This window comes from Chenopodium album, chromosome 6 (assembly GCF_948465745.1).
Source record: "Chenopodium album chromosome 6, dcCheAlbu1.1, whole genome shotgun sequence".
NCBI lineage: Eukaryota > Viridiplantae > Streptophyta > Magnoliopsida > Caryophyllales > Amaranthaceae > Chenopodium > Chenopodium album.
The window spans coordinates 77,795,528-77,819,165 of NC_137839.1; the positions used below are offsets into that span (position 1 = coordinate 77,795,528).

At 33.7% G+C, this 23,638-nt stretch overlaps 3 protein-coding genes across 8 annotated transcripts; all 3 read right to left on the bottom strand.

Moving 5' to 3' along the window:
• Positions 1 to 1,957: 1,957 nt before the first annotated feature.
• Positions 1,958 to 7,675, bottom strand: LOC145636451 (lysine-specific demethylase JMJ26-like). 5 transcript variants are annotated; one of them, XM_081688021.1, is made up of 12 exons: positions 7,479 to 7,675; positions 6,141 to 6,823; positions 5,824 to 6,039; positions 5,580 to 5,715; positions 5,437 to 5,500; positions 4,684 to 5,335; positions 3,445 to 3,774; positions 2,997 to 3,266; positions 2,754 to 2,826; positions 2,583 to 2,668; positions 2,374 to 2,505; positions 1,958 to 2,278 (listed from the first exon to the last, which is right to left on the bottom strand). In XM_081688021.1, exons 2-12 carry the CDS (start codon positions 6,819 to 6,821, stop codon positions 2,198 to 2,200), a joined length of 2,721 nt encoding a protein of 906 aa, XP_081544147.1. In that variant the 5' UTR covers positions 6,822 to 6,823; positions 7,479 to 7,675; the 3' UTR covers positions 1,958 to 2,197. The 5 variants fall into 5 exon arrangements, with proteins under 5 accessions (XP_081544147.1, XP_081544146.1, XP_081544148.1 ...); XM_081688020.1 differs by having other exon boundaries at positions 5,580 to 5,712; positions 6,141 to 6,836; XM_081688022.1 differs by having other exon boundaries at positions 2,374 to 2,493; positions 6,141 to 6,836.
• A 2,662-nt stretch (positions 7,676 to 10,337) lies between these two features.
• LOC145636452 (large ribosomal subunit protein eL15y) lies at positions 10,338 to 12,780 on the bottom strand. Its single transcript, XM_081688024.1, has 4 exons — positions 12,660 to 12,780; positions 12,398 to 12,564; positions 11,250 to 11,447; positions 10,338 to 10,782 (listed from the first exon to the last, which is right to left on the bottom strand). The coding sequence occupies exons 1-4, from the start codon at positions 12,661 to 12,663 to the stop codon at positions 10,537 to 10,539; spliced, it is 615 nt and encodes a 204-aa protein (XP_081544150.1). The 5' UTR covers positions 12,664 to 12,780; the 3' UTR covers positions 10,338 to 10,536.
• A 1,057-nt stretch (positions 12,781 to 13,837) lies between these two features.
• LOC145636453 (hyperosmolality-gated Ca2+ permeable channel 1.1-like) lies at positions 13,838 to 23,425 on the bottom strand. 2 transcript variants are annotated; one of them, XM_081688026.1, is made up of 12 exons: positions 23,079 to 23,425; positions 21,829 to 22,181; positions 20,921 to 21,067; positions 20,101 to 20,236; positions 19,304 to 19,405; positions 19,092 to 19,211; positions 18,924 to 19,004; positions 17,753 to 18,093; positions 16,862 to 17,107; positions 16,132 to 16,456; positions 15,494 to 15,727; positions 13,838 to 14,367 (listed from the first exon to the last, which is right to left on the bottom strand). In XM_081688026.1, exons 2-12 carry the CDS (start codon positions 22,140 to 22,142, stop codon positions 14,119 to 14,121), a joined length of 2,295 nt encoding a protein of 764 aa, XP_081544152.1. In that variant the 5' UTR covers positions 22,143 to 22,181; positions 23,079 to 23,425; the 3' UTR covers positions 13,838 to 14,118. The 2 variants fall into 2 exon arrangements, with proteins under 2 accessions (XP_081544152.1, XP_081544151.1); XM_081688025.1 differs by having other exon boundaries at positions 21,829 to 22,232.
• Positions 23,426 to 23,638: the final 213 nt, after the last annotated feature.

Consider the following 23,638-nt stretch of genomic DNA (forward strand, 5'->3'; position numbering starts at 1 on the left):
AAAACCCTAAAGTTATCCTTGCTTTTGGGTATAAATAGGTTGAAATAAACAATTTTCTTAAAGGTGTGTTGAAAGAGATGGAAGGTGGCTCTAGATCTATGAGAAAGCAATTGAGAAGCATAGGATTTGGGTGGTTTTTCTTGAGAGTTGTAAGTTATTCTTCTTATTTGTATTTGTGATTGAGAATTGAAATAGTTATGAAACTATTATGATTTTTCAAACAGATCTATATATATATATATATATATATATATATATATATATATATATATATATATATATATATATATATATATTTTTGAAATTTTCAAATAAAAGTAAAAATGATTGAAAAGAGTATTGAAAAGAGTATTGATCTATGGGAATGATATAGAGAAACATTATATTAGTGTTGAAATTTATATTTCTTCTTTTTTTTTTTTATATATAAATAATTGAAAGCTCTTATTCTTTGATTTGTTAAGTCATCTAGATCTCTATCACGCTTGTCAATGCATAACTTTAACCATCGATAACTTTTAAAAAATTATAAAAGTTATATGTTGTAACACATTAACATTTAACGGAGATAGAGATGGTAATTATTTAGACGATTCCATTAAAATCTCACATAACCATAATTTTAAGCAATCAAGTTTAATAAGAGAATACATTATTTTGATATATTTTCTATATGAAGGTAGTACTATTTAAGTAATCTACTATTATTATATTTTAGTGATATTCTAAAATAGTAATGATATTCTAAGATAGTTTAATGATATTCTAAGATAGTTTTATGATAATTTAATATTATATATTGTTTTTTATAAACTATAAATATTGTCTTTATACACAAATGGTAAATGATTTCTTTTGGATTCAAGAATTAGGTTGTGCAAATGATTTTTAATCTATGCCAATCTAGTTTTCTTACTATTATTTGAAATGTGCTATTATATAAGATTAGAAAAGTTAAGTTATAGTAGAGTTTTATATTGTTTAGTTTATGTTTTGTAAACTCACAAATGGTAAATGAATTTCTTTTGCCTTCAAGAATTAGGTTGTGCAAATGATTTTGAATTTATGTCAATCTAGTTTTCTTACCATTATTTCACCCAAAACCTTTCTTTTATTTGATATACTTTTATAAATTTTTTCATCATATTTAAGTTTAATAGGACAATAATTGGTTTTTATTTTTTTATTAATACCCTAACTTTAATTTTGACCAATTTTTTTTTACTTTCTCCTGCCCTAAAAAGGAAATATGTGCTCCCATGAACCAAATAACACCCCAAGAGATCATTTGACTGGTTAGAACCATCCACTTTTATTTTTAAAAAGATCTATGAATAAAATTTTCGTTAAACATGACCAACTTTTGTCGAGCAATATACTATCAACAACTATTTCACAGCCAATCTTTATCAGGTACATACCAAGGTTGTCACGCATATGTTTGACCTAGTATAATAATAATTTGGAAGAGGTTGAGATGATGGAATAGTGACATCGCTTCCACCTCGTATTCCTGAAGTTAGGATCAAGCCTCATGGGACACATTTGAGGGATTTCCCTTATCCCCCTCAAATGAGCCCCTTTGTTCCTGTTTGTTTTATCGCATTTTGTAATTCTCCAATGCATATGTTTGAATGTTTGATTGATTATATTTGGATACCATGCATTGAAATGGTTCTAAAAAAGTTACATGTTAAGTAGCAATAGACGGTATATGCATCTTGTTGTATAAAAGTCTTAAATAAATGCATGCAACTCCAAGGGCTGTTTATGTCAATTTTTGTGAATAATTTGTGTTATAATGAAATGTAAAGTATGATTTATTTCCAATTGTATATCTCATGTATTGGAGATTTGGAGAGATGAAATTAGTAAATAGGATGATGACTTGTATAGTCAATTAGTCTTCAGAAGTAATCCGTATATTAACATGTGGAACTTTTTGAAAGAATTTATGTATGATAATGTGAAAAAAATATTCAAATCTTATTAATTTGATTTTGTTCTCATTATTCTTATAACATATCATGAAAAAGAAATATGTGTTCTTTTCTTCATTTGTTTCATCTTTACATTATTTCATGTCAGATTACTGATCAAAAATTCGACTTCACAGACACTGCTGATTGCCCCCTATATCTTCTGCTGTACAAAACTGGGGCTCGAACGCAAGGATACACATTGCTTGCCAAGAAAATCAATTTGGCTCCTGTTTTGATTGCAACTCCTCTAGATGTCTTATTGCTTGATTAGCTGCATGAAGAATCATCTTCTTGATCTGGTTAACATTGGAAGAGAAGCGTTAGTGACTTTGTATGATGAGATAATCTACATACAAACCACAGGCAATAAGAAGAAACTTGACTTTGTTACCTCCAGCTTATCTTCCCGAGCCTTGTGGAATTTTGGGAGTTTCCGGAACTCTTCTGTTAGCCGAAAACACTCTCCAATGTTCTCTGGTGAAACAAAATCTACAGCTACCTTTGTGCAGGACTGCAAAACGACCTTGTTATTAGGTACACGGTACATCAACAAATGCCTCCTGTGATTTTGAGTTAAAAAAATTGGGGCAAGTAGTTTACCTTGAGATTTCGAACCTGATGTGGACAACCAGCAGGTATGAACACTGCCTCTCCAAGCCTTTGCTCAAATGTCCAGGGTTCAATACCTGAAAAGTTTGAGATGAGCATTTGTCTATATATTCTGATAAAAAATTAATATGTAATAATATGAAAATTGTGTGGCATACTAACCATATTCCTCCTTCAGCTTTTGCTTGTGCTCTGAGGTCAAGTAGAAGGACTGATCATGAATAGGATGGATGACCTGATCACATGAAGAATTAGAACTGTCATTTCCATATCATCATTGGGGCTGGTAAAGTGGTAATGCAAATTAATGTTGTGTTTAGTGAGGTTTAAGTTCTATGGTTTTCATGCAAAGAAAGAAACACAAAGCTCGAGATTTAAGGGAATGACAGAAGTTTTGAAGATTACCTGTTCTACAGGATTACAATAAGCATGTCTGAACTCCTTGGAGTGTTTCCTCAAATACATCTCTAACTTTGGTACATCTTCCCTCCTAAAAATGTCCCAAAGAGCAGCACCCTTGTCTGTTATGCCACACGTCTGAAGATCGAATTTCTTGGAGTCTGATAACTGCAATTCTCTTCGATCTTGAGTTTTGTGTTTCTTTTTGAGCGTCTCAATCGCAGACAATTGATCCTCACTAAAAGAAACATCAGCCGTATGCATTAAGATGTTTACCTGCACCAATGAAAAGAATTATAAAAATATATAAGCATGTAAATTGTCAATTACTAGTCTACCCAAGATTTCCCTTTGACCAAATGTAGACAGGGGAACTCTGTTTCTATAGATTAACATTAAGTTAATAATATCTTTTGTTTCCTTTCAGAAAAATTAAGCAGGTGATGTAACATACCGCATCAGACATGTCACAGTGAAGCTTTGTCACGGAATCTCCTCTTCCAAGCTCTTGAGCAGTACCATAAGCTATATACGTCTTTGGTCCTAAGTCAGGTTTGAGGATGCTCGAAGGTAAAAGGGTAGCAAGGTTCAGGATACCATTTCTAGGATCAGTATACTCTTGAAGTGGTAATGCACTAATAAACTCATCACAATGCCTTGGCAGAAGATTTTCAAACTTGTCGGATGGAGGCCAATCTTTCAGCTTTAACATCTGAGGCCAGAAATTTGCGTAGTTTCTACCTTTCTTGTACCCTCTGAAAAACTCCCTAGTACTAATTTCAACCTGCATGCGTTAAAATTTGATGTCAAGACTTCATGTAGTGCACGCATCAGTTTGCTTGTATATTAGTGCTTATTTCCATACAAAGTAGGATGTATAGACTGAAAACAAACTCCGAAAGCAAACTACAGTCTGACCACAATAAGTGTAAATTTCAGTCAAGAGCACATATTAAGGTTTACATGTTTGTCTTTGAACACTAGCAGTACAACCAAAACTGTCAAACATTGCAGATTACGATGACACAGGTCAAACAGCAACTTCCATTTACTTGGGCTTCCTAGAGTCAATTACTAAATGTCATCTCCAGATCCATTTTAGTAGAGCTTTAGGCAAACTAACTGTGTTTTAGAGGTCGGACAATATATAAGCACATTTAGCATCCTCTTACAATAAGAAACTCATGTTTAACTCTAAAAGCTACAAGCTTTTTTGTTCATTTTGGTGCCTGATCTATCTGCTGAAACAAACACCAACCTTGAGCATCAATATTGATCCCAACATACAGAAACTTTCGGAACCCCTTTATTGTTTAAGGCCAAAGCATAAACTGCCAGACTCGAATATATTTTATTTATACTGCCAAGTAAAATGAAATATTGATGTTGATCGATTAATGTTTTACTCACTTATTGTTACTAACTTCCTACATCTTGGAACGTTCATTGAACTCTCTCCTGAAATCTCATACGAATATCACATTTTCGTACCTTGATTAACCATTCAGCCAAGAATTTCAGAAGGGTTGACATGAAATGCAGATTTTTAACAAGTCAGCATGGAATGGATGAAGGCAAGTGCAAAACTATAAACATAATATAAATGAGCAACCATCAAAAAGACAAAATAACAGATAGATTTAAGTAGGAACAGGAACATGAATTATAAAACTTAGATGATGTGAATTGCTACCTCACAATTAGCTAGACAATCAACTGCTTTGATCTGCGAGTCCACATTTTCACAAAGTGCTCGTGACATTACCATTGGCTCCCAACTCAAACCTAGTGTTTGAGACAAGGTGTCTTGAACAATTATTGGTTGACCTTTCCCCCAATATCTTCTAAAGTGTATTCTTCCATCATTAGTAAGCATTTCTTTAGCTAATGGGCAATATAGGTAATTATCGCCAGAATATTTTCTGGATGCTGCTTGTCGAGTAACCTTCAAATTACTTTTAGGGGTTGGTTCAACAAACTTGTCTTTTACAACCTTTTCTGCCCTTGCTTCCAAGTTCCATAACCACTGTAATGAAATAATCCTCCTTAATTCTAAAATTCCAACACCACAACCTCCTCGGTCCTTTGAAGGACAGGGAATTACATCTTCGTTAGCTGTCCAAGTACTTAATTTATGTGGTGCATCATATTGAACTGAACGGCATAATAAAGGATCGCCCCCATGAACGTAGTCATATCCCTTGTGAGTATATTTATATTGAGTTATTTCAGGGCCACCCGAGAGCCTCCCTTGACGAATTTCTCGACAACAGCTCAAACACAATTCAAAAGAACAATTAGGGCAACATCGATGAAGATCAAATATTGAAGTTGCACATTGGTTGCTGTAAGAAACAAAGAACATAAGAGTTAAAACTTATAAGAAATGGTAATGCAGCACTATTTTTCATTAATCACTAAGATATTATAAACAAAAAAAAAGTACCAATAGATCCGCTCATCATCAAAGCTAGAAGACTCTTGTATATCCTCTTCATTGAGAATTTTGCCTGGACAAATATTATAATTAGCAAGATTAAAAAACAAAAAGAGTAATATTGCCTACGAAATGTAGGTATCATTGCATACCTAATATCTTGGATTCCAATATTAATTCTGAACGTTGTTCGTGTTGAATTTGTCTTATGAATGGGAGCAGCTTTGTAACCAAGTATGTGAGGTGCTGAACCTTTTCGTGGTCAACACTTTCTCGATTTAATGTCTGCTTAATAATATAAAACTTATTAGTAATATAAATAAGTATAACAATATGTCAATATGAATTCATATAAACTGTAATGCTATAATTGCTCATAACAGCATAGGTACTCACAGTGATCGAGTTCAAGGAGTGTAGACACTCGTTACAATTGCAAATTTCCCGACAGAAGGGGCAGGACAATGCAAGTTTCACCTCTGAAATGTGAGGATACCACTGCTTGATGCATCGCATACAATATTGCTTTTCCTTACAGTTTAAGCATGGAACGACAATTGGTCTATCATTTTTTTTACATTGATGGCAATTGAGCTTCTTCTCCATTTTTTCCTGTAACACACAAAAGCAAGTGATATTATATTTTGATTATTGCCTTATTGGCTAACAGAAAGTACGGATTTAAAACAAGTTATGAACCGACTTTAACTTACCCTTGTATTTCTCTTTACATCATATTTTGCGTTCAATGTTGAAATAGGCGAGGGTTGGGAGCCTGATGTGTGGGAAGAATGCAGCGAGTTATCAGAATCTTCAGAACAAGAACTCGACAAATCAATTATGTTCTTCCCCCAATTGTTAGGCTTACACTGCCTTGCTCTACCAGTACTTCTAGTTTTCTTAACCACAGGTCGAATTTGGTTCTTCCTTGTCAAATTTCTCTTTACACCAGTAGTCCTTTTCCTCGACCTCCTACACATCGAAATCTCAAAATCCTCATCATCCGACTCTTCCTCTACTTCAACACTCGCTTCATCATCATCATATGACACTTCCTCTACTTTAACACTCTCTACATCATCATTTGACACTTCCTTTACTTCAACACTCGCTTCATCATCATCATACGACACTTCCTCTACTCTAACACTCTCTACATCATCATCTAACACTTCCTTTACTTCAACACTCTCTTTGTCATCATAACCATCATTTCCACAATCGCCAAACAAATAATTCTGTATCTCTCTACACAAACGCCGTTGTTTCAATGAAGAAACAACCTCGTCTATTTCCTTCTTTTGTTTCTCATCGGAATGCAACAGATCATCAAAACTCCTTTTAACCTTTCTCCTTTGCATACCTCTCCTCAAAGGCCTTTCGTTTGCAAACATCACTGACATTTTTCACTGAAAAAAATAAATCATCAATCACTTTAAAGTACACTAAATATCATAAAAATAAATTTAACTACTTTTACTTCATTTGTACATTAACCAGAATATAAGTCAATTTTAAGAATCCGAATTTAACTATTTTTGTATGGTACAGAAAAATAGCATATGATTCAATAAATTTATATTCTATGCTAAATTGATTTTATAAAACGACTTACATTTTTGTCAAAAACAATTATTTTAATTTGGATCGAACACAGAACATCCTAACACTATCAACATCATGAATAACAATAAAATAATATTCAACATCAAAAACAAAAATCAATTAAGATCAAATTTATATCTAATCAATTCGTTAATCATATTAATTACATCAAAAAATTCCAACTATTTAATCACAAATTATTCAATAACAGCTATAATCAACAAATTTCAATACATAAAGTTAATAAGAATTGAATAAAGATAATCCGAATTTCAATCAATAAATTTCTTCACGAATATTAAAAGCTAGAACTTGAACCAAAAATTCATCTGATATCAACTATAATCACAATAAAAAAAAAAACAAGATAATCATACAGCATTAATAAAAAAGATTAAAAAAATGTGAATTTCAATACACAAAATTTACAAGAATTGAGTTTATACCATTGAATATCAAAAATCAGAGTGCGATTACGATTGTTGTGAGTCGTCAGCTACAAAGCTGCCGCCTTAATCGGTTTTCCGACGATTGATCGGCGACTGCGACGGCGACGGCGACGGAACTCCGTTAGGCGTTGATTGAGAAAGATTATTAGATGTTAGAATAGAAAGTAGGTGAAAATAGAGTAATACAGAGGAAAACTGTGGTTTATATATATATATATATATATATATATATATATATATATATATATATATATATATATATATATATATATTAGGAATTTAGGAGAAATAAAATCGCATCACTATTTTTCCTCAGAAAAAAAATATATAATAAAGATTTTATCTTATTTTTGTTTTGTATAATTTTGTAAAGTTCGTGTATTACAAGATTATTTTGTATTTGATAAGTATCAATGTATAATATCTGAGTAATTGTAATTTTGAATAAATCTTATCTAATGTAATTTATAGAGAAATTAATAGAGTTAAGCTTCGTCGAATTAAAATCTCACGTGGTAATTAATACTAAGTTACTTCATATGAGTTATTTGTTGTACTTATTAACATTCTTGGAGTAGTCCTATATTAACAAGGATCTTGCTAACGAACGCAGGTTGTTAATATGGAGTAGTCCTATAATAATATGGAAACTTGAGAACGTGAGAAAAAGGTTAGCTTGACTAAAAAATATAAAGTCTTTGCAAGCTGTTTAGTTTATTGAATTTTCCTAGTTTGAAAAGTAAAACAAACGGTGTGATGAAAACAATGTGCATCACAAATCCTAGTCAAGAGCGGAATTGTACTAGTGTTGTTGTGTATTAGGATTAGCGTTTAGGTGAAGCTGCCTTATGCCAACATGTTGCATGTGTGCTCCATAAATAGAGCATATGTATGCATCATATGGTTGTTGCACGGATTATGAGAATTTGTATACATCACGCAGACACGCACCACTTGCATTCTATGGACGGTATATGGTATTTTCACGTGTTTTGCTTGTGCTAGCGTGTGTGATGGACTATATATGTCGTGGTAGCAATCGGGTTATTTGGATCGAGTTGGTTAATTCCTCTAATAAAAAAATTTATAAACTCAAAAAACAAAATAAAATTATACAAAGTATATATTTATGGTCAATGTGGTAATCCTCTGAACTTTGAAAGATTAGAAAGGTTTTAACATCATTTACCTAAAATCCTATGATTTTCTTCCCAAATAAAGGTTTAGTCCTTTAGGGTTCATTTGTGGCACCGGAGTACCAATCCGTAAACCCCAATTGAATTTAATTGTTGATGACTTGATGATGGTCCTAATATTGAAAACCCAAAAATATTGCCAAGTGGTAAAATTTTTATAAATCATGCAGAGTAGAAGATGCCAACTTGCCAAGGATCTTGAATAATAAAGGAAAAGATAAAAGGAAAAACAGCATTTATTCTTTTATTTATTTACTATGGAAAGCAAGAATAAGAGTAATTAATTGACAAATTAGGTTATGATCTTGTGAGAAGACATTCCTAATTTTCCCTGTATTTACTTTTTTTTTTTTAAAAAATGGAAATAATATGGAGTACTCACTAGCCTTATAAAAAGAAATATTCCTAAAAATCATTTCCTGTCAAAAAAATGAAATGTGCCAAATAATTATCAGATTTTTTTAATTTTAATTTTCAGGATAGTGTGTTCCCAAGCAATAGAAATGCAGACTACACTACTACAGAGTGTTTCCTTACAAAAATCTATAGATGATTTATGGTAGAATTACATGTCAACCAATTACCATGTATCGCCACATACAAATGTAACCCTAATACGATTATGTAGTGTTTGGATTCAAGTATTTAATTTCAAATCTGAAATTTGAAATTTGTAATTTCAATTACTTACATTTAATTCCAAATTATCTGTTTGGGAAACTTGGAATTTCGAGTAAATCATTTCAAGTTTACTTAGCATGACCATCTCTACTTAATTAACTCTTCCCTTACATTTCTCTATTTTCTCTCTCTTCCCTAACATTTCCCCTTCCCATTCTCTTTCCTTCTCTACTATTCATCCTAAATCCCCAAATTATCGACCAAAATTATGGAAAAAATAGGTCCCTAGATCTGCATGTCTTTTGATTTCTCCTTTTGTTAAACTCAATTGACGTTTATAGTGGATAAGAGAGAGAAAGTTAGCCATTATTAATGGTGACAAAAGATCGAGTAGTCGGCAACCGTTTTACAATAATTAGGAAAATCAAAATGAGGAAGATAAGTAGAGAATGGTTTAAAGAATTTGAAACGCCATCAATTGCTATTGAATTTCAAATTCTATAAACTGAACTTGATTATTGAAGGCTAGAATTTCAGGCAAATCCAAATGCAAATTCTCATAATTCCCAAACAGGTTATTTGGGACAAATCCATCATTTGAAATGAAATGATGGTTTCCAAACAAGCCATTAAGGAATTTGGCAATAGCTAACGGAATTTGCCAATGCATAATAAAATTATGTGCAGCCCTTATTCGATTAAAGGAATTTAGCAATGCATAATAAAATTACGTGTCGATGTCAAGCTTAATTTTTAACTTTTAACTTTCGCATTTTCCCTGATTAACTGATATATATATGTTGTTGCAAGTGTCAAAAGAGCAGATAGAAACACCATTTAGAACACAAATGCACAACAAGCCCAATGGGCAGTAGTCAAGATCCGCAGAAGCACAGCGCATAAGACATCTACAAAGTCTGGCAAGCCAGAGGCATCACTAACAGTCTCAAGCCTCGGCTTCTCTATTAGGTTATCCTAAACTGGTGATATGGCAACGTGAAAAGTGAGTTGAGATAAAAACAGTAAACAAGCACAAAACTAATAAGCATCCAGTATTAATATAAAATCAAGCTGAGTGCAGACAGTTTAACTAAAAGATATCAAACATAATTCTCGGAACAAAATTTTTAAAACCATTCAGAAGTCTAGAACTCAAGGGCAGAAATTTCAACATAGCTAAGAAGTTCTCCAAATAGAATTCCATATCTGATAACATAAGCAACTTTGATTGAAGACAATTATCGGTAACGGCGAAGGGAGAGTGTTTGGTTCCTCTTCCAGGTTGCACGGCGAGAAGGCCTGGCCTTGTGGTAACGGTGTCCTCTGCCACGGAGACCTCTGTTCTTCTTTCCTGCTGAGGTAAGACCACGGAGCTCTCTGTGCTTGTGCACTGGGTTGCAGACCCAGTTAACCCTTGGGTCGTTCCTGATGGCACTGTGTGCAGTGTCAACAAGAATGACTTCGAAGTACTTGTAGGTGGAATCCTGCAAGACAAAGGACATTACACAAATTTTGTAAGTAATACAAGAGCAATTTCAGTTTTAGATTGCTACTCTCGTAGATTAATACCTTTTCCCCCTATCCTGAAACGTTTTCCTTGGCAAGATAATATGGCCCAACTTTAGAGAGTTTTATATCACAATTTCAAGCAAAGTCATTCATCTACAAGCCTATGTCAAGTCTATTTTAAGTTCAGGCATACTATTACATTCTTCAGCTAGTGAATTTATAAGCACTATGAACATCATAGAAAACCTAGTTATCACATGGTTCAAGCGATAAATGGGAATCCGATTCTCAGGGGTGAACAGGAATGAAAAACAAAAATATGACGAAAAAATTACAGATCAACAGCTTACCAAAACAAAAATTCAAGCATAGATGCTTGAAATTTTACAAAACCAAAATCAATAAAATTGAGCCATAAGATTGATCAAGAGGGGGAACAAACCTCATTGATCCAGTAAGAATTGAGGACCCTGAGACCTCCCAATTTGCGACCAGCACGCTCCTCAGCAACTGACCTCTTACTGCGCTGGAACTTCAATTGGGTAACTCCCTGGTTGGTGGGCTTACCATAGACGATACCCTTTGGAACTGGCCTCTTGCGACCACCTCTCCTCACACGCACACGGTAAACAACAAAACCCTACAATTGTGACAAAAGAACTTTCATAAGTAATGATGTAAAAATAAGACCAATTCTAGTGACAATAGTAACAATTCTAGTGACAATAGTATCAACTCTGCTCAACACTAGTAACAATTATAGTGACATCGAAGCACAAAGCTATAAAGAAACAAGCTTGAGACAAAATAAGACCAATTTCCCTAAAATCAAACCATAATAACACAAGATAATGTTCAATTTAACTAATAATTCTATTGCATTGATCAAAAGGGGTAAGAAATATGATCATTATAACAAGCTTTACAACTACCCTATAGATGGTGCAAACAAACTGGTGTTTGAAACAAACTACAACAATGCAAAATTCAACTAAAGAAAATGCTTTTCTTATTAAAAACTAATCATATTTGAGTTTGAAGCAGCATTACCAACTAACATGTAAATGCAATGAGTCCATACATATTAGCTACAAAAAACCTAATTCAAAAGAATTCCTGAAAAAGCCCTTTCATTTACAATTTCTAATGGCTAAATATTACTTCGCAATAGAACAAAAATCAATTAATCTGCAAAAATGCAGCAATAAAACCAAATTATTATCACTATACTTCTCAAAAATCAGTCTTCAATGCACTCTTTTTAATCCAACCCAACATATATAATCATTCAGAAAAATGACACCTTCATCAACATCATTTCCGTCCAAACAAACTACATTCCTCCAAATCCACATTAGGGTTTAGAACACTCTCTCCTAAAACCAACTCATATTATCAATTAACACAAAAAATCGCGCTAAATCCAGACATAATAACATCATTTCCAATCAAAAAAATCAACCAAAATTCCACATTTCAAATCAAGCATTCAAAAACAACAATCATTCATCACAAAATACAACAATCAACTGAATAATCAAAGATCAACAAATTCAAAAATCATTCGAAAACAATAAAAAGAGGGAAAACCTGCTTGGCCTTGTAACCAAGACGACGAGCTTTGTCAGGGCGAGTAGGGTGAGTAACACGAACAATGGAAGGAAGCTGACGATACTCCCAACACCTAACTCTTTGAGTGAACCTCATCACATCGGATTGTTTCTTCCTCCATAGCTCTTGCATATACTTGTATGCACCTGCAATTTCATCAAATTTCCAGAATCAATAAGAAAATCATGAACAAGATTGAAGATGATAATCGAGATGAAAATGGAGGAGAGAGAAAGTTTACCCATGGCTGCTGCAACAGAGAGAGAGAGTGAGAGGAGGAAATTAGGGTTTTGGTTGTTCGGCCTAAAAATGAAAGGAGGAGGAATAAAAGGGGGTTTTAAGAGAGAGTTAGGGTTTTCTTTGTTGTTCTTTGGGCTTTCCTTTAATGGGCCAGACTTTTTTGGTCCATCCTTTTTTTTTTTTTTTTTTAATTGTTTTTGAAAATCCGTTCTTATTTTGTTTATTTACTCTTTAACGATGCCAAATGTGCTAATTGAGCCTACGAGTAGTTATTTTAAGTTTGGAGTGGACAAATTTTTTAAGGTTTAAGAATGAAAATAATTTAGTAAAAAAAATTACGAAGTAATATTGAGAAGAAAATACTTGTAGCGAATATATAAAAATGAAAAATATGTTTTACGAAGCAAGATAATACTAAGAGAACATGACTTCTTTCAATTAAAAAAAAAAAAAGAGACAACCGTAAAAATGATTACGATTGTTGACCTTACTTTTGACTAAAGGGTGAGTTTCATTATGTAACTTTTGAAGATTTTCACTTTATAGATATGTTATTGTCGGAGATTGTATATTAATATGGTGGTCATTTCATGTTAGTAATATATTACGTTAACATGTAAATGGATTAAGAATTTCTTATACTGGATTTTTATACTTAAGTAAGTAGTAGGAGTATTTATTTGTAAGCATTTTTTTAGCACTTGTGCATAGAAGTTCTATAAATCATTGCACCAACAAAAAAAATTGAAAAACATAGCTAATATTTGATATTTATTTGTTTTATGCATTTACTAAGACAAATTTTTATTCTAATTATTATTAAAGTAAATAAATGACAATATTGAAGACAGTCAATAATAGGAGTTTTAGGCAATGTTGCAAGTTTATTTCTATCTTTTTACTCAATAATTCAATATCCATGTTCTTTTGCAAGATTAAACCACATACTCCCTCCATATTGTTCTTACTTGACCATTTGTCTCTCAAAAGGATTTCAAGTAGAAAATAAATAAATAAAAACGAAGGGAATACCATAATTGATTTCATAACACCAGTATATATAAGGTGTTTGATGGTAAAAAATTATCATTTTAACCGCTAATTAATCATAACATTTGTAGATTTTAGTGCTTCACAAATTCAATTCAGGAGTATATCACATAAAATAGAATAAAAAAATTGCAGCAGAAAATTACCAGCTTGAAGCAGGTTTTGACATTAATAGACCAGAACAGCTGAAGTAATTTACATGCAAGAGACAGTCAGTGCTTTACACATGAACACGAGTGAACGAGCAGGGAGAAACAACGATAGAGAACCATAAGATCTACCATACTACATTCCCTCCCTAAAAAGTACAAAAACAGACCTACTGGTGCATTTGCCTGCACAATCTGACTACAATGCTGTAATTCTTTGCTATGAACTAAGCTCATTACCCATGAGTTTTCTCACACTCTTCATAGATCGACGTGTTTACTTGGAGAAGTTGAAGATGATTTGCTCATTTTGCTTGGCACTGGAGTGTTTCTTCTTGACTGGCGTCTAGTAGGAACAAGCTCGGCTTCCATCTCCAACTTGTTCTGAACAGCATCATCTTCATCACCCTCGTCTTTAAACACAGGATGAATATAGGCATTCTGAAGGTAGGCTTTCAAGTTGAAGCCGGGATCCCTTGCACGTTCTAGCGTATCTTTCATCATTGCTTCCTGAAAATTCCAGGAAACACAGTATTAGTCATTCTAAAATAATGAAAAGTGTGAAGACTACTGACGATTGAAACATATCATATGAAATTGCCATAGTAAACAAAATAGCTATTTGAATTACTCTTTCCTAACCAGGGGTTCCTGCAGGGAGGGGAGAGGGTGGGAGGTAAGTACAAAAGTACACAGATGAAGGGGACGGGCCAAAAGGCAGGGAAGGGGAGCTGTTGGTTGGACACAGTTACATCTCTAAGCATCAGACAGCTCTTTTATGACAAGTTCTCAAGGCTTTGATATTTAATGAAGAGTGAAGTCTCAAGTATTCATACCCATGTGCCATGTCATAGTCTCAAAATCTGACGCGAACACTTAGGTGAAATGAAGGGTCGACTGTGCCCAAGACCCTGACCATAACCCAATAAGTGCCCAATTTAATCATGTCATACAAACTCCACTATCCGCACCAAAAACCCATGACAGTATGTGCCATGATACTTGGATGCCCTAGCTCCTAACTTAGACCAATATATATAACCGGCCGCAAATATAGAGGAACTTAGAACCTTTCTCTCAATTCTATTTGTAGCGAAGTCCAAGAGCATTCTTCATTCAAAGTTAGTTTTCCATTCAAAGGAACTTAAATACTTACAGCCAGTTCAATTGTTTGCAGTTTATATGAAATATATTGTTTGGCAGAGGGGTTATAAAAGTACAGCTTCTTTGAACATTTAATCCTACACTTTATTAAAAGAGAGGGAGTAGAACTTAGTAATTTACGCATGTGCCTTCCTGCTCTAATTGTTCTAGCTTGCACTTGTGCAAAGGTAGATTTCTATGCAGCCAGACGATGCTAATTGATGAGCTTATCCAAACTCTAATGAGTGTTCAGTAGGAAAACGAGGAATTGTTGAATATCCCCGCCTAACCAATACCACACTGCAGACCCAGATCAAACACAACTACCTAGAAACTATTAAAGAGTCCAGAGTTTCTTAAGCCATTAAAAAAAATTAAAAACAAGTTAAATGAAGGATGTGTATTATATATTGGCTTAAATCATCTATGTTAAGCAAAAGTGGCGCAATCGATTATTATATCATTAATCAATTATCAATGTTCTCTGACTGACCTGTAGAGGATAAGTCTTGAATGCTGGCTCGAATCGACCCTTGCAGTACCTATGAAACCATATGGTAAGAATTGGAAGTGCAATGAGAAATGGTGTTGATGAAGCAGCCCTCTTAGTGCTCAACAATCCCATCAGAAGCAACTGAGAGAAAACCATTGCAGTAATAATTCGTCCATGGACAGCAGGCCAGAAAGCACCAGCACTTTCATACTCCTGGTTGTAAACGTTTATGATCTGCAATCATGCAACCAATCACTTAAAATGACACATTAAAGATTTTGTTCTTTTCACCTAAAGAAAACTCTGAACCACACCCAATTTGAGCTGGTAACAATTAAGTGCATGCTAAAGGGATAAGCTCACATCATACCACACATTAAGGATTATGTTCTTTTCACCTAAAATGTAAGCTTCAGGAGAGACGAGTTTACCACAAAAATATGTAGAGACATGAGTTAACAAAATAAGGGCTAATAAGCTCATTAAAGCAGCCTTCAGTTTTTTTAAAAATAAAATGAAGCCTAAAACACAGTGAATCTGACAAAGCTTTCATGAAAAAGTTTCTTGTAAAGAATAATACATGAATTTGTGTTCACTTAATGTTACTGGATTTTAAGAAAACAATAATAATCACTAACCTGATGTCTGTACACAAGGTAAGAGAAGCCAAAGAAGACCAAAATGAACGGCAATATAATTGGAGAGACCACAGCATAAACAAAAGCCAACAATATATACAATTGTATCTGAGGCTCCCCAGTGTCAAACCCAATGCTTCCTGCATCCATTGCTGCCTCCCTGTCCTTCTCAGTCTTCACCAAGAACCAATTCTTCAAGTGGTATATAATCAAAGGTTTTAATCTCAGTATCTCACCAGCAACACCAGCCCACCCATCAATCATTATGTAAGTTATGAAGAAAGTTGCTTTCATTGGAATCCCGATACCGACAATCTCAAAGATCCTGTTAAGTCAGAGCATCAAATGGAATTTCACATAAGATGATCTACACTACATAACTGATTCAAAAGAATCTATATAAGCAACCAATAATATTATTGATAGGAAGTTTCAATAAGGTAATAGGGTCAATTATCCCATTTAATTCTTGTACAACTTTGTTACAATCAATTAAAAGATGAAAAAACAATTAAATTACCAAACACAAGGACAATATGCAAGTTCGATCTATAAATTTAAGGTACACAAATTTATATAGGTTTATAAATGTATACATGCAGGATTATATGTATGTGGAATAGATTTGTAATATATGTACAGATATAATATATTAGTTACGATATTCTGCATTCATCCACAGGATCACAAAAGAACAAGTCGGATAACACATAGATTGAAAGTCACATACTTATTTGGTGGCGATTTAAGGAATGTCTTCAGTTGTTGCAATGCAGTACCAGCTAAAACACTAACAAGGAATACATTGACAAAGTTGAACAAATAATATCTCGAAGCCGATCTTCTTTCTAGAATGGATAATGCTTCATAGCCTTCAAATTTAGACATCATCATCAATATTGCCGGCAGGAAGATGAGGAAAAGCTTTAAAACAAGTCCAGGTAGGAAGCCCTGAAGGAATGACTTGATAAAGTCCCTGCATGGTGAATAATTCCCTTAATCAGCGAGGAAGGAATAATGGTTTTCAGACAACAAGTCATTACAATCAACATTATTTCTTAATCAGAGATGAAATCAATCACATGTAAAAATTCATACAAAATCAAAGATGTTAAACGGTTCATACATGGTACGGTGGTACCTTAACAATGTTTGTGCCTATTTCTATAATACTAAATTTGTTACTTCATCAATTTTATAATAAGATGTGAGATATCACAACTATCAATATTATTAAGAGTTCAAGAGAGAAGTACTATAGGAAGGAGAAAGATGTTTATTGATGCAGAATTCAAACAAAACAAGAAGCTATTCAGTCTATCAGAGAAACAATTTTGCCTACCGGGAAATAATTTGAAAAGGCAGCAAGAGAAGTACATAAGGTAATAATAAGATAACACACGTACAATGAGCAAGAGGGTAACTACAGCAATTAGCATCAGACCAATGTTATCAGGTAATAATCAATTAATAAGATAACACACGTACAATCTATGTCGAACTGGTTGAATTAAAAAATTGTTATCTTTTAAAAAAGAGTTCATCTCTTTCTATCAACATGGTTTAAATCAATTTAACATATTCACAGAACGTAATTAATTTACAGGCTAAGCAGACTTACCGCTTTACAATAAAATTTAAAAATGGAGCATATTTCTGAATTCCCTCAATGCTTGCCAGTGATTGTACTAAGGCAATTGGGATCATGAAGAAAAATGTCAGAAAGAAAAATGCAACAGACATTATCAGCCTTCGGATGCTGAGATGAACGTATGGAATAGCTAAGTTGGGCCAATAGACATCACGTGGCTCTGGGGCCCATCCAGTCAACCAAATCGTTGGATTTCTGGTTTGATGAGTCTGTGCACATACAGCCGCACCCCATCGAGTCTTAAAGGAAACAAAAGCAGCAGGCATAATAGACTTTGCATCATTTTCAACTCTCTCTCTTTCTTCAGCAATCTGGCATGAAGAGATTCAATCAAAACAAGTGAACTCTATGAAAATACGCGATAAAATAGGGTCCATTAATCATTTTAAACAAACTTATATTAACTTATGCTGCAAGAAAACATGGACAAGCACCAGCGATAAATCTATCAATTAAAACTGCCAGATATAAAATGGCAAAGGCAATTAAGCAAAGGACGAGAAAGAGAGAGTTAGGGAGACTCATGCCATGGAAAGGCTGACTGGAAAGCTAGTGATCCAGCCCCATGGAGCTCGGTGAATCAGCCACTGGCAGTAGATTTACAACCGATTTGCAGCTCCTTCTACTACTTTCTAAAAGGGAAGGGAGTGCACAACCAACACAAGTGAGGGCATTGCTGTTTCCGATATGTCCCCTAATTTTCAGTCATCCCCTTCCAATACTTACTGTCTCCTGACTTACTAAGATGTTCCCAAGCCTTAATGACCCTCCCACCCAATACTAGGAAACATATCAGGTACAGGGAGGAAGCACTTATTGACTTCACTGGATTCCAAAAGCATATTTCAGCAAAAAATTTCTCTGTTTGGTACACAATTTTCTTCACACAAATAATATTCTCTCATCAAAAGCAGAGTGGATAGATAATAGCATGGTACAACTAATGACAATGTTCAAGCTCATGTGCCTCGCTTGTGTGATTGCAAAAATTACTATCCTTTATTAAGATTCTTATTGTAAAAAACTAAAAAATGAAGAGCTTGAAAGTAGAAATCATATTTGCTTCATATCTTGTATAATTTTATTCAAATGTACAAATTAGACAAACAAAAGAACCAGAAAAGCTAAAAATGGAACTCACTTCTTTATTTAGTCTCTCAATTTCAGAAGCATTATAATCTATGGCATCAACTTTTTGTCCAAATAGGCCAAGAAATCCAGTCTGCAATATCAAGAAAAGAATTTGCATTAGATGTTAATATGTGTGTTAAACGAACCATTGCATGGCTGCATATTGCAGTAATAATACCTTCGTCATGGGCCGTTGATCCGGCTTTCTAGAAAACTTTAGTTCGTAGTAATCCAGCCAATTTTGCTTCTTTTTCCTCTGTTCAACTAAATCTGACAGCTTATTTGCATTATGAACCACCTGAATTTCAAAGTTGACCCCTCGTGAGCATTAACACTTAACGTGCATAGATTCAATAAATAAAAGGGAGCAAGAAACTGAAGATGCCTGACCTGATGCGTGAGATAATGATCAGGGTGATTGACCAGAAAAAAGTGCTCCACAAGCTCACTAATTGATTCATCAGCATCAGGGGGAATATTCCGTACAAGGACCTGGAAATAAATCAATCAAGATATCATCACAGAAAAGGAAGGTTGACGAAGATAATTGGTGATAAATGGTTCAAGTTACAAATCAGATGCATGTATTATGCTTGAATAAACACAAATCAGCACGGCACTAATTGTAAATCATTTCTTTCACTTCTACGAGTTCTACCTTCACTCACTTTCATTTCTTTCCACAATGCAAGTAAAAACCTATTGATGTTACATTCTACAAATGATATCATTTTCAAAACTAGAAATTAGTTATCTATAGAACATGGGAACATAATTGCATCCTATTCTAAACTCAATGAATCGTCATTAGTCTCGTTACACAAATATTCAGTTTACAACTACAGTGACTATCAAAAATTTAAATGTTCCTAAAGAATGTCTTATAGCTCTTGTTTATTAGGGAGGAAGACCGGTAGTCAATGACTATTTCTCAGTCATTTTATAGTAAGAGAAGTCTCGCTGCAACTGTAGGGATCTGGACATAAGGAGGTGTGACTCACATAAGTTAAGAGCTAAAAACCGAATCGCAAGAGACTGAAGATGCTATACATTGCTATACATGCTAGTCTAATCCTTTAACATCATATACATGGTATATATCCACGTTGACCACGTAGTCCACATCATGACACACAGTCAAAAAGGCTAACAGCTAGAAATTTCATCTTGACAAAAGATGATCTTACTGTAAACTGATCAGGACGACGTTTTTCTGCTGCCATAAACTGCAGTCGCATAGCTGTAACCTTTGCATACTCTTTATACAGAACATAGCATGACCAAAATGTAATGGCATATTCCACGACTAAATGAGCCCAAAACCTGTAATTTAAAAGCAACTAACAGGTGAGCAAAAACAATCCATGAATATAAGATCTAAGGTTTTATTTATGATACGCCACTACTTTGATCAAGCATTGTATTTTATCCAAAATAATTCTGCATACATCTCAACCTCAACAAATCTGTCAGCAATGAACCCCATAATATGTGTTGTTATGATCTTGATTTAGCAGATGATAGACATCCAACCCCCTAACACCATGGTCGATGGCTTATTTGAATATAGCACACTAGCACCCACTATCTTACCCCTTTTTTGTTTAACTTGCATTCCATTTAAGACTTTTGTTTTTCCTTACCCCTCATACCCCAAAGTATTTACACCTTTCCACTCACTCTCTATTACTATATCCACCTTTTCTTAAACTTGCACGCCTTATTACTCCATCACTCATACTTAATCAGTTTATTCACCATCTTTTTCGAACTACAAGTCTACAACCCCTTTCAATATTTCTTAATCTATATACCTCAGCTCTTAGTAGAACCCAAATAGAAGGAGGTAGTAATGTAGTATGTCATTATTATAAACCATTATAGTCAAAGAGGAAATATATTTGGGAGCAAAAGAATAGAATTACAGGTCAGACAGCATAACCAAAGTAATATGAAGTATACGATAATCTCAAGGAGATAGAGCCCAGACTTAAAAGAGGTCCAAACCTTGGAGATTCAAGCGGTATATTTGAAATTGACAGCTTATCAATGCCGTTGAAGACTGCTTTTGATACTTGTAATGTATCATTTGTAAAATTGACTGGAAATAAAACCAACATTGCAAACACCGTAACAGGGACAAAAATCTTAAGTCTGCAAACAAACAAACAAACAAACAAACAAAAACGAAAGGAATCAAAACTAATAATAATATAATAGTAATTAAAACAGATGCATGTCTACAGACAAAAGCAGCATGATTAATTCTTCTAATATGTTGTTCTCAGCAATTGAATAAAATTTTCTCCAGTACTGCTTTCTCAAATAAATGAAACAGAAGATGCTGAACATCCACAGTTACATCCTTACATGGCTGGAAGCTCATAAGCCAACAGTGCTAAGTGCCGACAGACTGAATTAAATTTCCCGACTCAAACCTTGACATGCAATATCCTAGATAACTTCACCCACTGCTTTCCCTACTATCATCTCAAACATATGAATAAAACCATCATTCTTAGGATATGTGCCTCTCAGACATTGGTTTTTATCGATCACTTTAAATTATTTTGACTTCAAGAAATTTACATCACCTAAAGAAACTTCAAAGTTCAACCCTATCTAAACATTCTTGTTTAGCTAAAATGCATGACAGAAAGAAAACATTAAGTTGATCTTAATAGCTGCCATGTCAATGCCATCTTATACAACCTCCCATCTAAGTTATTAGAAACTCTTGTTAAGAAAGAAAATCAAACCTTATGTTAAACTTCAATAGCTAATAAATAAATCTGAGTGATCTCATGCATGATGCATCTAAGACAAACCAAGAGTTTTGAGTACATTGCTACAACAAACAACAGAATGCAAAGATGGTGCACCAAGGAAGCACTAATCTACAAGTGGCTGCATACCCTATCAAATATATCCGCAAGTAAACCACTGAATCCAATCCAGCATGCTCAATGAGCTCCGATTCAGGCATTTTGATGGCATCTGGCATCCAATTTAAGAATTTCAAGTAGGACTTGAAGTCCACATTGACAAATTTGCTCACAAATGCTCCTGTGTGAAGTGGGCTGTTTCTTAACCCCCTGAGATACCATTTTGGAAAGTAAACTCTATCGTTGAAAGGTTGAATCCTCAGAAGTGCAAACGCCAACAAGAAGACGAATGCACTTAAAATATTAAAGCCGGCAGAAACCGCTATATCAGAGACGGAAGCCATCCTATTTCTTCAGAAGTTCGGCGCCTCCTAATAAACTTCCTATATGTATGTGATCAGGAAATGTCACCCACAAATCCACAAGAACTATATCTACATCAACAAAATTTCACTGAATCATGTTAACACTTGAACAAAATTACAGTAAATATGCAGCAATGGGTTCAAGCAAGAATCACAATGATTATTACATCAGAACACCACATAAGCTATGAAATATTGCCTCAAAGCTCAAACGAAACCTCGTTCGAACACATTGGAATTTCGAAGCTTAATCGAGTAATTCTACCTAGTTTGCAACCATCAATGATCTATATGATTAAGAGAAGGGTCAATAACATATAATGCATCTTCAAGATATAGGCCAATTTGCATTGCCTATGATTTCCATATATCAACATAAGTTTTTTCAAGGTTTATGAATTGATTCAATATTCAATATTTCACATGAAAGTGAATTATATCCTAAAAAAGACGCAGCTTGAACAACTAAAAACCAAAGACATTAATTTCAATTAGAAACAAAATATGAATTGATTCATAAATCAAACCTTTCAACAATACATTTCCAGAATAAATAATACCCACGAAAATAAATTCAATTCACATAACAAAAGCATAATTCAAAGTACAAACTGAATAACTGGTCAAAATTAAGAACTGCCATATCTACACAATTTCAGCACATTTTAAGTGAAAAAAAAAAAAAGTTGAAATTAAAAACCCAAAATTGCTGCCATCACATGAAAGAATCATTCATATTTCCACGGAAAAATTCAAACTTTCAACAGAAAAAACATAAAATTAGAACTTTATTTCAAACTTCCATCTTTCTCACACAATAATTCCAAATTCAGGTAAAAAAACAGCATATTCATAACAATATTTTAAGCAAAAAAAATACAAAATTGATTAAAATAAAGAATAAAATGAACTTACTTGTGGGTGAATTTCCCCTGTAATTGACCTCAAAATCTTCAAAAAACAATTAAGAAAATTCCCAGAAAATGAAAGATTTATTAAAGAGTAAGGAAGACAAAGATAGAAGCTTTGTTGAGAAGGGTATGTTTTGATTGCTTTAAATGCTCAATCAAAGAAAAGAAAATTATTCCCCCTCTTCTAAAAGCAAAACTCCCACTTTTTTTTATTATAAGATTTTGAGTAATTAATTAAAATTAAAAGACTATAAATTTTAGTATTAAATAAAACTCTTCCCTCTTTCACACAAGAAGAGTGTGGCAGATTTGAGGGAGGAGAGAGAAAATTGATGATGGGAGATGAAACAGAAGTTGCAGAACAATGAAAAAAAAAAATTATAACTCCTGGTTTTTTATGGGGAAATTGTATCGTATAATAACTGTATAAGTGTATAAATTTGTCAATTAATCATGTATTTACTACTTAATTAATACTACGTGATTAATTATTTCCTTTTTACAACTAACTAATGTAGAAGGTGACAAAATATATTAGCTGTCCACCTGTCCTAATTAAGCTTA

Bases quoted from the DNA above. Each gene is read 5' to 3' on its own strand.
- LOC145636452 (XM_081688024.1), bottom strand. The intron at 11,448-12,397 runs GTTTTCCCTCTT...TCACAATTGTAG, and splicing joins TTGGTTACAAGGCCAAGCAG to GGTTTTGTTGTTTACCGTGT. The intron at 10,783-11,249 runs GTTTGTTCCCCC...TTTGTCTTGCAG, and splicing joins ATTCTTACTGGATCAATGAG to GATTCCACCTACAAGTACTT.
- LOC145636453 (XM_081688026.1), bottom strand. From the start codon at position 22,142: ATGGCTTCCGTCTCTGATATAGCGGTTTCTGCCGGCTTTAATATTTTA. The intron at 21,068-21,828 runs GTATGCAGCCAC...GTTTGTTTGCAG, and splicing joins TTGCGGATATATTTGATAGG to ACTTAAGATTTTTGTCCCTG. The intron at 18,094-18,923 runs GTGAGTTCCATT...TCTTCATGCCAG, and splicing joins TTGAGAGACTAAATAAAGAA to ATTGCTGAAGAAAGAGAGAG.
- LOC145636451 (XM_081688018.1), bottom strand. From the start codon at position 6,830: ATGTCAGTGATGTTTGCAAACGAAAGGCCTTTGAGGAGAGGTATGCAA. The intron at 3,267-3,444 runs GTATGTTACATC...TCATTGGTGCAG, and splicing joins ACTGTGACATGTCTGATGCG to GTAAACATCTTAATGCATAC. The intron at 2,279-2,373 runs GTAACAAAGTCA...AATGTTAACCAG, and splicing joins CTCGGGAAGATAAGCTGGAG to ATCAAGAAGATGATTCTTCA.